At 39.6% G+C, this 14841-nt stretch overlaps 1 protein-coding gene across 8 annotated transcripts in view; it reads right to left on the reverse strand.

Annotated features, from left to right (window-relative positions):
* CEMIP2 (cell migration inducing hyaluronidase 2) overlaps positions 1-14841 on the reverse strand; it is a 76101-nt gene that overhangs the window by 31980 nt on the left and 29280 nt on the right. For 7 of the 8 annotated variants that reach the window (XR_009447619.1, XM_059656896.1, XM_059656897.1 and 4 more), the window contains 7 exons: positions 13993-14181; positions 12305-12474; positions 11030-11242; positions 10493-10698; positions 10284-10353; positions 5601-5729; positions 3084-3172 (listed from right to left, as the gene is read on the reverse strand). Coding sequence is in view for 7 of the 8 variants with exons in the window: in XM_059656896.1 (XP_059512879.1) it covers positions 3084-3172; positions 5601-5729; positions 10284-10353; positions 10493-10698; positions 11030-11242; positions 12305-12474; positions 13993-14181 (1066 nt within the window). In the remaining variant the exon portion in view is untranslated. Of the gene's footprint in view, positions 1-3083; positions 3173-5600; positions 5730-10283; positions 10354-10492; positions 10699-11029; positions 11243-12023; positions 12081-12304; positions 12475-13992; positions 14182-14841 lie in introns of those variants that run through there. The other variant, XM_059656899.1, reaches the window with a different exon arrangement.

A 14841-nucleotide genomic window follows, 5' to 3' on the forward strand; every position in this document is an offset into this window, starting at 1 on the left:
ACTACGCAATGTTCTAAAAAGAAAGCCAAAAAAAAAAAGTACCAATAAAACATCTGATTCTCTGCTGTAGCCATCTCATTTTTTCTGAAATTCCTATCTATATAAATCAATTGTTGACCATTTCCTTGGAAACCCTTTCTTTTCATCCTCTACACAACTTGGTGTGCAAAAAAGTCAACGTTCCCAATTTCTCATCATCCTCATTTATGAACTTTCAGCACCCTTCTCAACCTTCTCCCTTAATGGTCCTCTGCTTTAAATGTACTTGTTGGCTCTCATGCTATTTCACTTTTCGATGAAATTTCCCAATCTCAAAACCGAGAATTTTCTTGAGTTAAAATTTCCCATCTTTGGATTCCTGTAATTTCACATTTTGAAAACATACGGAAAGGCTCATCTGATTAACTATTGAGTCAACTTCCCCTGTGATGAACAGACTGAATATTTTCTGGATTCCATGGGCCCAACGTCTAATTCACTGGCTGGCTTATTACTCACTTGTATTAGAGTGTTATCATTTTTACTCATGTCTGGACTTCATGAATGCATTTGGACATATTCTTTACATTAGCTTAACCAAAATTAAATGTATACACCAGTTGCCAAATGCCTTGCTACACTCTTTTATAATCAATTCTTTTCAATAACAACTTTCAAATGGAGTCTAATTCCTTCCCAAGATGTATGCAAACCAATAGACACAGACAACAGTGTGGTAATAGCCAGAGGGAAGTGGGGACAGGGGCTGGGTGGAGGTGGGCAAAGGGACAGGGAGGAATGGGGACATCTATAATAGTGTCAACAATAAAGGAAAAAAATGTATGCATTTAAAAACTGGTAAGAGAACTAATAGACAACAGAGGAAAAAGTACCATTATCATAATATCATATACACATACCCTATAAAAAACGTCTTGGACTATTAAGAATAGATTGTTTTATTGTCAAGTCGAATTAAAATATCAATGGATTCTAAAATATATTTCCACATCCATCCATTCATCCCCATACACACATTTTTTAAGGCAGGGAAAGGAGTCAATTTTGTTGTGTTTAGGATTTTTCTATTAATACTAACTTAGCAATGAACACATACCAGTTATAATAAACTCTTTCAAACTAAAAAAGTAGCAGTGACCACCTAGCAAAGATTTCTTTGTTTTGTCAAATAATATTCCCTTCTTTTTTAAATATATTTTTATTTATTTCAGAGAGGGAGAGAGAGATAGGAACATTGATCGGCTGCCTCCTACACACCCCCTACTGGGGATCAAGCCCACAACCCAGGCCTGTGCTCTGATCAGGAATCAAACCTTGACCTCCTGGTTCATAGGTCAACACTCAACCACTGAGTCACACCGGCCAAGCAATATTCCCTTCTTGTTTCATAATTTGTCATCATCTCTTTGCTCCTTTTTCTTTTTTTAATATATGTTTATTGATTTCAGAGAGGAAGGGAGAGGGAGAGAAAGACAGTAACATCTATGATGAGAGAGAATCATTGATCGGCTGCTTCCTGCACACCCCACACTAGGGATCGAGCCTACAACCCAGGCATGTGCCCCAACTGGGAATCGAACCGGGAATCAAACAGTGACCTCCCAGTTCATAGGTGGACAGTCAACCACCCAGCTACACCAGCAGGGCTCCTTTTTCATCTTTAGTTTATTTCTTCTCGTTTTCACTTTCACATCTTGTTCAGCTATAAGGTATCAATCAGTACCTTATGTTTAATTTAATAATGCCCTCAGTTTTGCAGCTTCTCACATACTGTCTAATCATGGCTTTAAAATATGTCAGGCTCAACCTGACCTTTAAGAAATCCTGATGACTAATTTTTCTAAGTATACTTTCCCCAGGCTTCTCCCGACCTCACTCATGCCTTACCACTATGTCACAAGCATCCTGCCTCACACCTAAATTGCCTCATTGACCGCTGCCTCCCCTCTGACCTACAGTGTGGCTTCTAATAATAAGCCTGATGTCCTTTTGTTTAAATGTCTAGCAACAGACCCTAGCACCCTTTCAACATCTTAAGTTGGTCAATCACCTTGAAGTATAAAAAATAACATCGACACAGTTCCTACTGAATATGACTTTATGTTTCCATCTTTTCCAGAAAGATGGAAAGGGTATTTTTTATTTTTATGTTGACACTATTACAAATGTCCCTCCTTCTCCCCACACATGGTCCACCTCCACCCACCCCTGACACCCCTCCCCTGGCCTTCACCACTCTGCCATGTGTGTCCAGGGGCTAGGCATACATGTTCTTTGGCTACTCTCTTCCCTTTCTTTTATCCAGTCCCCTCTCACTCTCCCCTCTCACCTGTCGGTCTGCTCCATGTATCCATGCCTCTGGTTCTATTTTATTCATCAGTTTATTTTGTTCATTCAATTCCACATATAAATGAGATCATATGGTATTTGTCTTTCTCTGACAGGCTTATTTTGCTTAGCTTAATAATCTCCAGGTCAGAAAACCGTATTTCTATTGGAGACATTTTATTTATTTTGGCTCTCATATACAGCATGTAAAAGAACTTGGTTGAAAGGCTGATCCATATCCCAACCACGTTCTGTGGTTATAAAGGAGAATAACATAGAGCCCAGCTATGAGGTGAATCTGAGACTACAAATGACTAAACCAGAACTAGCTTGATCATCACGTTTAAGACCTTTCCCTTTGAAACAGATTCAATCAATGTTCCATTTTGACCACTGACCATAAATTCTGTATGCCTTGATTTTCAGGGATTACACTAAAATATTTAAGCTTAACTTGTATTTCAATGAATCATGTTCTACTTTAGGCCAAATTTGGACTCTTTTTCAACATCTCTCTCTTTTTCTTGCTCTTTCTGCAACTCTAACATAAACTTATAACTGTGAAAAGGGGATAACATTAAAAAGCCCTGCCACAGGACTTAGGACAACAGAATAAACATTTTTCCAAAACCCTCCTACAAATCTTGAGAGCTTCATTTTCAATGTGTTACTGGAGAAAAGAACACAATAGCTTAACTCAGAAAGTTTTGCTTTGGCAAAATAAGCTTGAGTGTGATTTAAAGTGACCACTCTACCTTGCATTGTTATCCAAACAGAGGTATTCCCGGGGGTCAGCAGCACTAGCAATGGTTGTTTTGACACCTTTGTCAATAAATAAGCCAGCCTGGAAAATATAATAATAGACCGAAATAAATATAAACCCCAAGTTATAGCTATGTATATAATGATTCATAAAAATAAGGTTTAGATTACTGCATCAATGACAAAAAAGAGCAGGAAGGAATAAACAGCAAAGCACAGGTTATCATGAAAACAGCTACTTTCATGGATATTTTAATAATTGAACTCATTCGGTCATTTGCAAATATTTATGTAGTGCCTACCTTGTGGTAGGCACCAAGCATTATATTACACATTAACTACAAAACTACCGACACAAACTAGCAGCAAGACATGCAGTTAAGAACAATTACAATCCAATATGAGAAGCACATGATAACACAAATGTTTGGCAGCACATACGAAAGGAAGTGGCGTCCTACAGCTGAACTTGAAGGATGGGGAGGAATTAACCACGCCAAAGGATAGGTTGGGGATGAAGAGCAGGGAGTGGGTGGGAAGCAGCTAAAGAACCCAGAGGAAAGTATCCAAGGGAGTAGTTTATACACAAAGTCTGAAGATGAGAGAGGGCATAGAACATCCAAGAGCAACAACAACAACAAAATCTTAGATGGGCTGACAGGAAATGTATGGAGGGAGGAAAGGTAAGGAAGAAGGAGAAAGACACAAATGCCAGATGATGCAGGGTTGATACACCAAAGAGTCAAGACAATGGGACTTTTAATAAAAGCAATATAATCAACTGCATTTTAAGAAAGAATACCTCAACTGCAAGACGGGTAAGATTGGAAAGAGCCAGAAAGGAGGTAAGAGATAAGGTGGAAGATGATGGCAGTAACCCAGTGACCCACAAGAGAAACAAAGATGACCTAGACTCGCAATAGTAACAGGGAACAATGGATAGAGTGAAAATTCTTTATGAAGTAGTATTGACACCATTTAGTAATGAATAAAATGTCTAAGAGGGAGGGGGAGGGATTAATTAAGGTTCATGTGTTTTTAGTCTGGGCAGTTAGGTAGGTGGCTAGTGGTTTCATTCACAGAAACACGAATGGGAATGGGTCTGCTGATAAAAGTAAGGACTTTAGTTTTGAACACATTTTATTTATGTGTCCCTGAAACACCCAAATCATACTCAGTACGCAGTCACACAGATGTGACTGACCTGGACTAGATTTGGGATAGTCAGTCCCAAATTTAACAAATTAAAACCTAATCATACACTCATTATTTAGATCTAATTATTTAGACCTAATTAATAAACTAGAAAACTATATGGCCTCATGATACATGATGTTAAAAAATTAATTGGAATGAGGTGATTTTTTATACCACCTATAATCAGAAAATTTTCTCAGACTTCCACCTTGAAATGCTACTTTCACCAAAAATTATCGTTCATCGAGTCAGCTCACAAAAATCATAATTCCGTGTAAAGTTTTTTTCCTCTCTCAAGTCTTCATCAAGTGATTCTAAGCTCTTCAAATTATAACACACTCAGGTTTTCAAAGGAACCTCTGTGGGTGGGAAGAGAGCAACCAATGAACTTGTGTGTGTGTGTGTGTGTGTGTGTGTGTGTGTGTGTGTGTGCATAACCCATGGACACAGACAATAGGGTGGTGAAGGCCTAGGGTGGAGGGTAGGAGTGGGCTAGAAGAGGTCAAGGGGGGAAAAAGGGAACATATGTAATACTTTCAACAATAAAGATTAAAAAAAAAAAAAAGGATCCTCGGAGTACCATAAAGGGAAAGTATCCACTGAACTGTGATGTGGGCTGCATTAGGATAAAGAATCTGGGCACCATATCATACAACGAAAATATCAAAGTGCCTGTGAGCACCAAATGAGCCAGATGTATTTATCAGCTGGTGATGAGGGATGAGTGCCAAATACCATGGAAACTGGAGCTCCTAAATGGCCTTTACTTGACCTGTATCATTTTAAATTAGGTCAAACATTCTTCAACAGTACTTCACTATTTACATAATTTGTATTAAATACCCACAGGACACTTCATCAGCACTGAGAGAGAAAATACGTTTTTTAATCCTTAGAAGCACATTATCTAAGCAGCAGTTGCCAACCTTTCAGACCACCGGTTGGCGACCACTGAATGTGTGCATCCCTAGACACATATAATGACATTAAAGCCTGGAAAGAAGGAGGGAGGAGGAGGACGAGGACTCATGAATCAAGTCCATTATTATAACTTCGGACTGCATGAGCATGTGTGTGTTAGCATATATTCCTGTGAGTTATTCAGACTGCATATGTATATGTTAGGGTATATTCCTGTGTGTATAAACAGAAAACTGTATAGACAGCCTTCATATGCAAGAGCTAGGAGTCTGCTTTTTTCATCTCTGATGACACGGTCTATCTAAAAACGGACATTTCTCAGTTGTAACCACAGTAGTCTATCCTTTACCCTGGAAATCATATGTACTAACTGTTAAAACTTGGGAACCTACCTTAAAGCTTGAATGGACCCTGTTGTTATAAAAAACACCCAACGGAGTAAGTTCTGGTTTCGTTAACAGCTGCAATCCACTGGATTCCCCAGTAGGTTCCTTGTGAAATAAATACCATATTCCAGCATCCTATAATTAAAAAGGTAAGATCATTAAACGCTCCTTTTATAAAGCCACTCTGTGAAAACCCTCATAAACTAAGCACTTCACAGGCAAGTTTAATCTTTTTTAACACTAACGATTCATTGTTTCAGGTTAGGAATTGACTATAAAAAAAAGGTGTACACTCACTCACCTAGCACCTTCAAAGCAGTGCTATCATGCTTTGAGAAAAAAAGCAAATTTAATTTTGCTTGCAGGTCTGGACAAAAGATAGAAATAATTGGCTGACAGCAAAATTTCTTTTCAAAATAAGTTTCCCACTATTATCTACTTTAAAAAGTTGTGCAGAATTAGAAGCGAACAAGCTTTCCTTCCTTCCATGTGACCAGGACAGCACAGCCTTTTAGAAATATGGGTTTTTCTGTTTACCTTCAAACCTGATCAATAGCTGAGTCATACCAATTAACAACTATCCGCCAACATGCAGGCTCACTGGCTTCTTTCAAACAACTCCAATGTCCTTCCTGTCCCGAGGCAAATTTTTGCCAAGAAAAAAAACCCCACACCACACGCATGAATCAGGATGCTGTCTCAGCCTGGACCCTGTCCATTCAATTTCAGCATTACTGACCTTACCGGGAGCACAACAGTTTGAAATATTCTGACACTCAAAGTGAAATATAAAAACTGAAATGAAAAGTTCCTAATTCCTGTGACAATTGAAAACCAGCCCAATGTGAAAGACGTCTTCATATGATGGAACTTTGATTAAACAGGTTGTGGAAACATAAACTTACAGCCCAAAAAGTATGGCACTGATTCAAATATAGCAAACATTTATTTAGTGCCCACTATATGCCAGGTGTACAATAAGACTATTCACAAAGAATTCACAGTTTAATGGGAAATACAGACGGAACTAAAATATATGTAATAAGTACTCTATTAGCTGTAATAAAAAGTCCTTTGGGAACATAGAGGAGAGATGAATTGTGAAAAGCCTATGTACCTATGCACCAAAATGAATGCAATAGTTAACATTTTCCCCCAAGTTTACAGATGGGTCTTAAAGCAAACTGTTCTATCCTAGCCGGGTGGCTGAGTTGATTGGAGCATTGTCCCGTATACCAAACGTGCGGGTTCAATCCCCGGGCAAGTGCATGCACAGGAGATAGGAGAGGCAATCAATCCATCAATGTTTCTTTCTCTCTCTCTCTCTCTCTCTCTCTCTCTCTCTCTCTCTCTCTCTCTCTCTCTTCCTTCCTAAACCACACACATATCCTCAGGTGAGGATTTTTTTAAAAAGGAAGAACTGTTTTTGGAAAATGTATTGACCACCTCTACTCCTTGGGGCACAAAACAGACACTGAAGAAGACATGCAGGGCTGTCTTCTTCAGACCACAGCCCTATAAACTGAGGCACAGCAAACTCTCTAGGGTACAATGGAGTTTGGGGGTTGGGGGTGGAGGAAAGAACAAGGAGGTAGTAGCTGTTTCCTGTTCAACACTGTGGTGTCAAAACAGGTAAAGGGAGCTTTGTAAAAGGCAGTGGAAAGGTACAGGTAGAAAGGGTTTGATTGACTTTGGGAGGAAAACCCTTGCCAAGACATGAGCTTCGCTGGAACAGATTTTCTAGAGGGAAAAGAAGGAACTCCCAAAATGAAAAGGAAGAAGAACAAACCTACGTGAAATGGGCCTTTGTTACTTTCTCAGCAATGAGCCTCAGTGAAGGTTTCTGGCAACCTCACTGGACACCTTTCATAGACTATCTGCGATGTTTTAATCTTCAACCCACAACTTCTGAAAACAGCTGGAAGGAATCTCTGCTCTGGCTATTCATTTGTAAAGATCCTGGGGTGAGACTGCTTATCAACATATTGGTCATCTTTACCCAAAATCTCATCTTCCAATGAGAAACTTTCCACGCAAACCCCATGTGGGACTTGACAAATATTTGATATAAAATGAATGAATGAAAGCCTGAAGTGATTAAATGTCCAGGCCTCTGGCCTGTCAAATAAGAATTTTATGTTTTATGTTTTTAGGGAAAATCACTGATGTGAATTCTACCATCACATAAAGATGCCTGTATTCTATTCATCTCAAAGAAATACTCCCTGAAAAGCAATGCTAGGCATTTCTTTCCTTTTAAAATCTTAATAGCCAATAAATATATGAATATTTAGATACTGCTGTAAAGCCCAGTTTTTTTGTACTGTAGGTTTCGGCACAGCTATAATTGTAATAGAATAATGTCCTAAAGATTCATTTTTATATTAGAAGTTAGCAGTTTTAATTCAGACTCAATTATAAATGTAAATTTCTCCAACCTTCCCCAGGAGACATTTCTGCCATCCAAAAATAGTTCATTTGTTCTTTTAAGTTATTCTTAAGTTTGTGAGACAATTCAAGGCACACAGTTCATTTAAGGCACACAGCTGAGTTTAGCTGCTTTACCAAGGAGGTGAAATCCCCAAGTGCATACAATTAACAAAAAGATGAGCCCCTTGACCAGAGAGACCACTGCCAGCCTTCTACAGAATAATCCTTTCCCATGGAGAAAAGCTAAAGCTTTCTTTCTGCATCAACACTAAAAACTGAAGTGATCCGGGCCACACCTAACTTAAATATAACCCAGAGCGACTATGTATCACATACTAAAATTACACTCTGGAGATGACATGATAAGCCTGGGGATTAGCCGACTGCTTCTCCTCCATTTGGCATCTGTCTTACTCAGAGATACTAACTGGCATAACTGATTTCTTTTTTTCCTTGACAAGATCATTTTATTGGGAGAGTTGCAAAACTCTTTATTTAATTTTTATTATGGCCATGTCTTTTTTTCACTTAACATTGACATATCGTTTCTGTCTATTATTCATTTGGTGGGCACCAGTTAAACAAGGTGAAAACCCAAAAATGGTAAGTTGAGCTAAATTTACATGACATGACTTGATAAAATTCATGATGTAGAAATTATCGAGCATTTCCAACTAACTTCAATTTTTTTATTACAAATATTCCAGTGAAATATAAAGTCTCTTTTAAATGCTTGATTGCTTCACTGATAAAAAATAAAATGAAGTCTGGCCAGTTTGGCTAAATGGTTGAGCGTCAACCCATGAACTAGGAAGTCACAGTTCACTTCCTGGTTGGGGCACATGCCTGGGTTGTGGGCTCGATCCCCAGTGTGGTGTGCAGCAGGCAGATGACCAATGGTTCTTGTCATCAATGATGTTTCTATCTCTCTCTCTCTCTCTTTCTCCCTCTCCCTTCCTCTCTGAAATCAATAAAAATATTTTTTAAAAAATATGTACTTTATTATGTATACTTTTAATTATGACTAGTAGCTATTGTGGGGGAGGAACAAACTTTTCTCTACCCTCAAGGTAAACATGAGACAGATTAGTGCCGGGAGCCGGTCCATGCTTGCTGTTTCAAGGGACCTGGCATATATGGCATACTGTTCTTGGCACTATGTGTTTTAACCAAGGTCTCTGAGAAAGGTGGTTTCCCCAGGTAGGGATTTTCCCCTGAAGTTAGGGAGGGAATAAAACCTCTTAACTAAGTGCCAGGCGGGTAATTAATCACTTTAACTATGAACAATCATGCTTAAGCTACATAATCTTTACTCCCTGGAATGGAGATAAGAAACGCCCTAACCTTTGTAATAGAGATTGATAGGATTGAATCAACTGGTATAAATACAGATGTAACAAGACAGCAAGAGACAGAACTTATAACACAGAGCTTAGAACAGAATTCAGAAGACAGAAAGACACAGAACTCAGAACACAGAACTTAGGAGACAGGACTAAGAAGAGAGCCAAGAAGACAGAACCTACACAGAACCTACAGACAGAAGAACTTTGCTGGAGAGAACATGGCAAAAGATCCTGGACTGAACCTGACTACAGAAATTGGCAAGAGAACCTGACTAGAACCTGGTGACTGAACCTGGCTGGAGATCTCAGACAGAACCTGGCTGGAGAACCTAGCGAGGGAACATGGCTACAGAACCTGGCTGGAGATCCTAAGCAGAACCTCTCTGGAGATCGAGACCAGAACTTGGCTGGAGATCCTGGCTAGGCTGCTGATCAACTGAACTCTGTCTCCGTGTCATTCCTTCTTCGCCGACTCCGTCCACACCTTTGGGGACCCCTGGACCCGCTGGGGTTGGACCCCAGCAGATTAGCAAGAAAAAATAACCAAATTTAATACATACGTATGGGAACCTGCATACAGGAGTGAGTCAAAGACCCCACGTGGAGGGGAGGCTCAAGGATGTTAAAGGAACTGAGGAATATAAGGCATCCTGAGCTAGTAGGGATGAGCTGAGATGATGTAGGGGCTTCAACGACTCATTGCAGGATGATACAAGCTGGCATAATTGATTTAGAAGAAATGGAAGAAGCATCTCCGTCACATCTGCTCTCAACTAGACAAGTAGTACCAGGAACCAATAAGATGCAGGAGAGAGACTGCCACACATGGAGTTATATCCATAACGTCACATCCATATTTAAGAATTTTGTAAACATGAACAGAAAAACCTGAAAGCACTTAGGTCTTATTTACCTGTGAGCCTGCAGCTGCGTTATTAATCAGATTGTTGTTGGGATGAGCAATCCAGAAAGTTGAAACAGCCCTGCAAGGCATTTTTTAAGGTGATGTAAATATTCATCATGAAATACTCTGCCCACTAAAAACTCCCCCCAAAGTTTCTTCCCCAACAGCCAAAGACCTTGACCATCACACATGAGTTCTTCTCTCTGCCAGTTACTCACATACAGTCAGTGGCGGGCACAGGGATGTAATTGCCAAACACTTTCTGTCGCATTGTGGTGCACATGGAGTTATTCCTGTCAGTGGGAAGGAGGGTGCCCGGCTTGGTGAGGAGTCCCAGATTGTGGAACAAAATATTTCTCTGTTCAACTCCATCTTCCAAGAAGAAACAATGACCCAGTGTGTCAAACCCAATGGTGTCCTTTATCTGCAGAAACGTAAGTGCATAATGTCATGGGTTGCAAGATAGATTGTGGTTTAAGTAACAAGTGCTATCCAGTGTAGCCTGCTGGGTACAAATGCAGAAAAGAACTTGTCATCTTATCTGAAGGGGCAAAGTCAGATGTCAGGTTTTATTGATCTCTTAAGGGAATAATCTGGGTAGCTAAAAAGGGAGGCCTCCTTCACACAGAAAAACAGAATTCTCCGTAAAAGCAAGATAGAGTAAGGCATGTGGTGCAGAGTTCACTTCCATAAAATTGAGAAGTCATGAGATTTAAGGAGAGGTACTGCTTCAATAATATGCACCCGCTGCTCACCAGCAAGCCGTCTGTCCCATGCACAGTGATGCACCGGGAGAAGCTGTGATGAATAGACAGTCCGTCCACAGATGTTCTGTGTCTGTAACCTCCCCTGTGGTCCACGTCCCCGCACAGGTGAAAATGCACGGGGTACCGTCCCAGCTGCTGCTGCTGGCCCATGTGTTTCAATTCCACATAAGAAAGATGCACTGAAGTAAAATTCTTCCTTATCTGGAAGACACAGTAACCAAAATCAGATGATCCATGTCATTACAGGAAAGTAGCAAAATATATTGTTTCATAGGAAATGTCGGAAGATTACATACATATTAAAACATTTACTGTCTTTCGCACACTATCTTACCGGGTCCCCAGTTAATAACTTAGCAAGTGCTCCTCCTCTGCATAAGTGATTGCTTTACTAGTAAAGGGCTCTGGACTAATAGCATCTTCTATTAACAATAAAAGGAAATGTAACCAGGAAAGCTGCAGAAATGATTTCTGTATGTGGTTTGATTTGTTCAAATATTTTGGTCAGTTCCAGTCTCATCTTGTTATTTTATTTCCATAACTTCCACAATAGTTTGAAAAAGGTATTTCTAAATTGGCCCTCAATATTTTTGTTGGCATATAATATTGTTTACTTCAGTTCTTTTAAAAAATTCCTGTGATCCACAATTAAGGCATTCGATATTTTTAAACACTGGATTTTCAATCATACTACTGAAAACAAAGAAATAACATTGACCAACACATTTCAGAAATTGGTGTAACAGAAATGCTGCTATTAAGTGGAGCCCACTTACTGCACAAACACTGATTTTAAAACACAGGTAGCCAAAATGCAGCCCAGAAGTCCAATAATTAGGATATAGAGCAATTTTACCACATAGAAAGCGCTCAATACTTTTACAGAAAATCTGCATATAAAAAATAGCTTTTCAGAAACATAGTTTGTATGTGTATATTGCTTAATCATGTTTTATAAAAAAACCAATTGATCCTTTCATACCAAGATTTATTTTTTGCCTCTGTATAATTCATTCTTCCCAATGTATTGATTTAATTCTTCATAAGGCAATTCTTAGACAGCTTAACCTCAGGTCCAGGTCAACTACATGAAGATATAAACTTTCTTTTAATTACCTAAAATCTGCTCTTTGTCATTCAATAGAGAAATAAAATACGATTTCTTCTTAATATCCTTATAGATCTCATTCCAAAACTTGAAAGTTTTTTCAAATATATTTAGCAACCAAGGTTTCAAAGAATGCATCAAATCCTTCTGCCTACCGTGACATGTCCCCCAAAGGTATCATAATCAAAGAACTGGCACTGGTTTTCACCATAGCACGAATCTTCCATTTCTCCTTGGATTACAACATTTCGGGTGAGAATTCCAACCTCAGCTCTCATGTCTACACCATCTATGATCTCACCCATGTGCAGGAACTGCGGGGTTTCTGGTTGATGTGGGCAAGGGAAAAATAATATTAGAACAAAGAAAACATGGAACTTATGTCAAAAAGACAGTCTTGTTATTCTGTAACCCCAAGACATTATCAAACGTTACTGTCCAATTCCATCCAAGTTTAATACCTCAGAACCACAGAATTCCAGGAAGTAAGGGTATTAGTGATTATCTGTTTGAATCACCCACCCAATTTGACCAACTGTCAAATCCACAGAGCTTGCTCCTCCCTGAAGTAGCTCAATCCTCCCTTAATCTGGAAACAATAATCTGGAATCTACTGAAGAATCCAGATTCTCTCTCCCTATCCATATGCTTTTGTCCCCCACCCCCCCCCCCCACCCCCCGGTGAGGACACATGAAAAACCAAATGTAGTCCACGGCCATACCACCCTGAACGGGGCCGATCGTGTCTGAAAAACCAAATGTATGGTGAGTCCAGAAAAACTCATGGTTTTATTGATGTTGATAACAGGGTGTGAGTTGTTTTTGTTTCTACTTCAAAGCTGAAGTAGCCTGCATTTGCACATTAATAGCACAAAAACTACCATCTTTTCTTTCCTGTGTCTTCCTATTTTAATATTACGCATTCTTTTAAGTTCCCACTTTGACTGGAAATTTAGAAACTCTTTAATAATGAGCTCCTCTCTGATGTTTTTATTATATAAACTCAAGGGAGAAAATAAAAGTAAATCGAGGAGTTGAGATCATGGAGATTCATTATCATGTAGACTTGTTAACAGCCGTGGGAATTTCCAAACAAAATCAATGCCAGATGGTATCGTAGTTTGCTGCGTTTTTCTGTTTTCTGCTTATGCCCTGTGTTATCAAGAAGGAAAAGTACAACACTGAAACACAGAGGAAAAGTGCCAAGCGAGCCAATCATCCTGCTTTATTTTAAAGCAAAAAAGTTTCCCTTAAACTCCAAAGCTCTAAATCACTCACTGAGTGAGTACTTATCAAATAGTCACTGTAAGCTCTTGAGTACAGAAGCAAGGAAAGCAATATAACGAGTGACATACACAATGAAGTCCATAACTGAGGCACGCACGAAGAAGCTTTGCCCATTCTTTCTAAACGGTTTACAGTGACAATCTCATTGGGCACTGCTCTCCCTCAAAAGATGTACAAGTGAAGATTCTGATAGGAAATGTAGTCTTCTTAAAATACCTTTTTGGTTCCATTTTAAATATTAATAAGATCTACTTTTTGCGAAGGAAGTAGGCACTCAAAAACCACAGATTTTTTTTTATTAAGAAGATAAATTTCCATTAAAAATGAATCTAGTCGAATGGCTGGGTTTACTATTACTGGACAGTTTAAAAAGAAGTTGGAAAGGACCTTAGAAAGCAATCGATCCACCACGTCTTCATCTTTTATTAAACAATGGAACAGGCATGAAACATGGTGATGGTGGTGATGATGGTGATTGGGGGGGAACATAACACTCCAGGAATCAAATCCCAAGAAAAGGGTGTTTCCCAAAAAAGCATTCTGCGCAGCCGGATACCTTTGACTTTGACCTGGAAACGGCTGCACTCGGGACAGGGGAGCAGCGTGAACTCCTCGGCCTGGTACATGGAGTAGTCTGTGCTTGCAACCACGATCTGGTCTCCGGGTTTCCAGCTACTGACGTCATCAAGCAGGTGAAGCTTCACGCCATCCACGACTTCCACCCGGAAACCTGAGAGAGAAACACCTAAACCAGAAAGAAAGAAAGCGATGCATTAGCGGAAGTTTTTTTTCTCCTAATGTGGACCCTCTCGCTGATGAACAAATCGACAGTCACGATAAACACAAGTCAGCACATTTTTACTAATGGTCACCATGTGGAAGTCACTCTGTAGATATTAATGAGTGAAAGATGCAAACACAGATCCCTGCCATGAGGAGAGAGCCCATCCACCCCTGACCAGAATGTAACATGCTGATCGGGTGCTCCTTTAAGACAGTGACGCTAACGCAGCGGTCGCCAACCTTTCGGACCTCACAGACCACCAGTGGTCCAGACCACCGGTTGGCGACTGCTGCTCTAAAGGACCACGATGGGAGTGAAAAAACACCTCTACTAAGTCGGGGGAATCAAAAGGATGGAAATTCAGACATGGCACGAGGAATAATCCAGTTCTCCTTATAGTCTTGAGCCATCTATCCTGATAAAACCTAATCTGAGCAAGTCTTAGATTCTGTTCCTTTAGACTGTGATCTACTCTGCTTTTCAGGGTCTACCAAGCACCAAAAAATAGATACCTTATAAATGTAAAGTGCATTTTTAATATGTTTATTGAGTCCAGATACTAAAGCCCATCATGGAATGTTGTCCAAATAATAACTAACAATAACAATAGCTAAAATGTTG

The sequence above is a fragment of the Myotis daubentonii genome, chromosome 11, assembly GCF_963259705.1.
Source record: "Myotis daubentonii chromosome 11, mMyoDau2.1, whole genome shotgun sequence".
NCBI lineage: Eukaryota > Metazoa > Chordata > Mammalia > Chiroptera > Vespertilionidae > Myotis > Myotis daubentonii.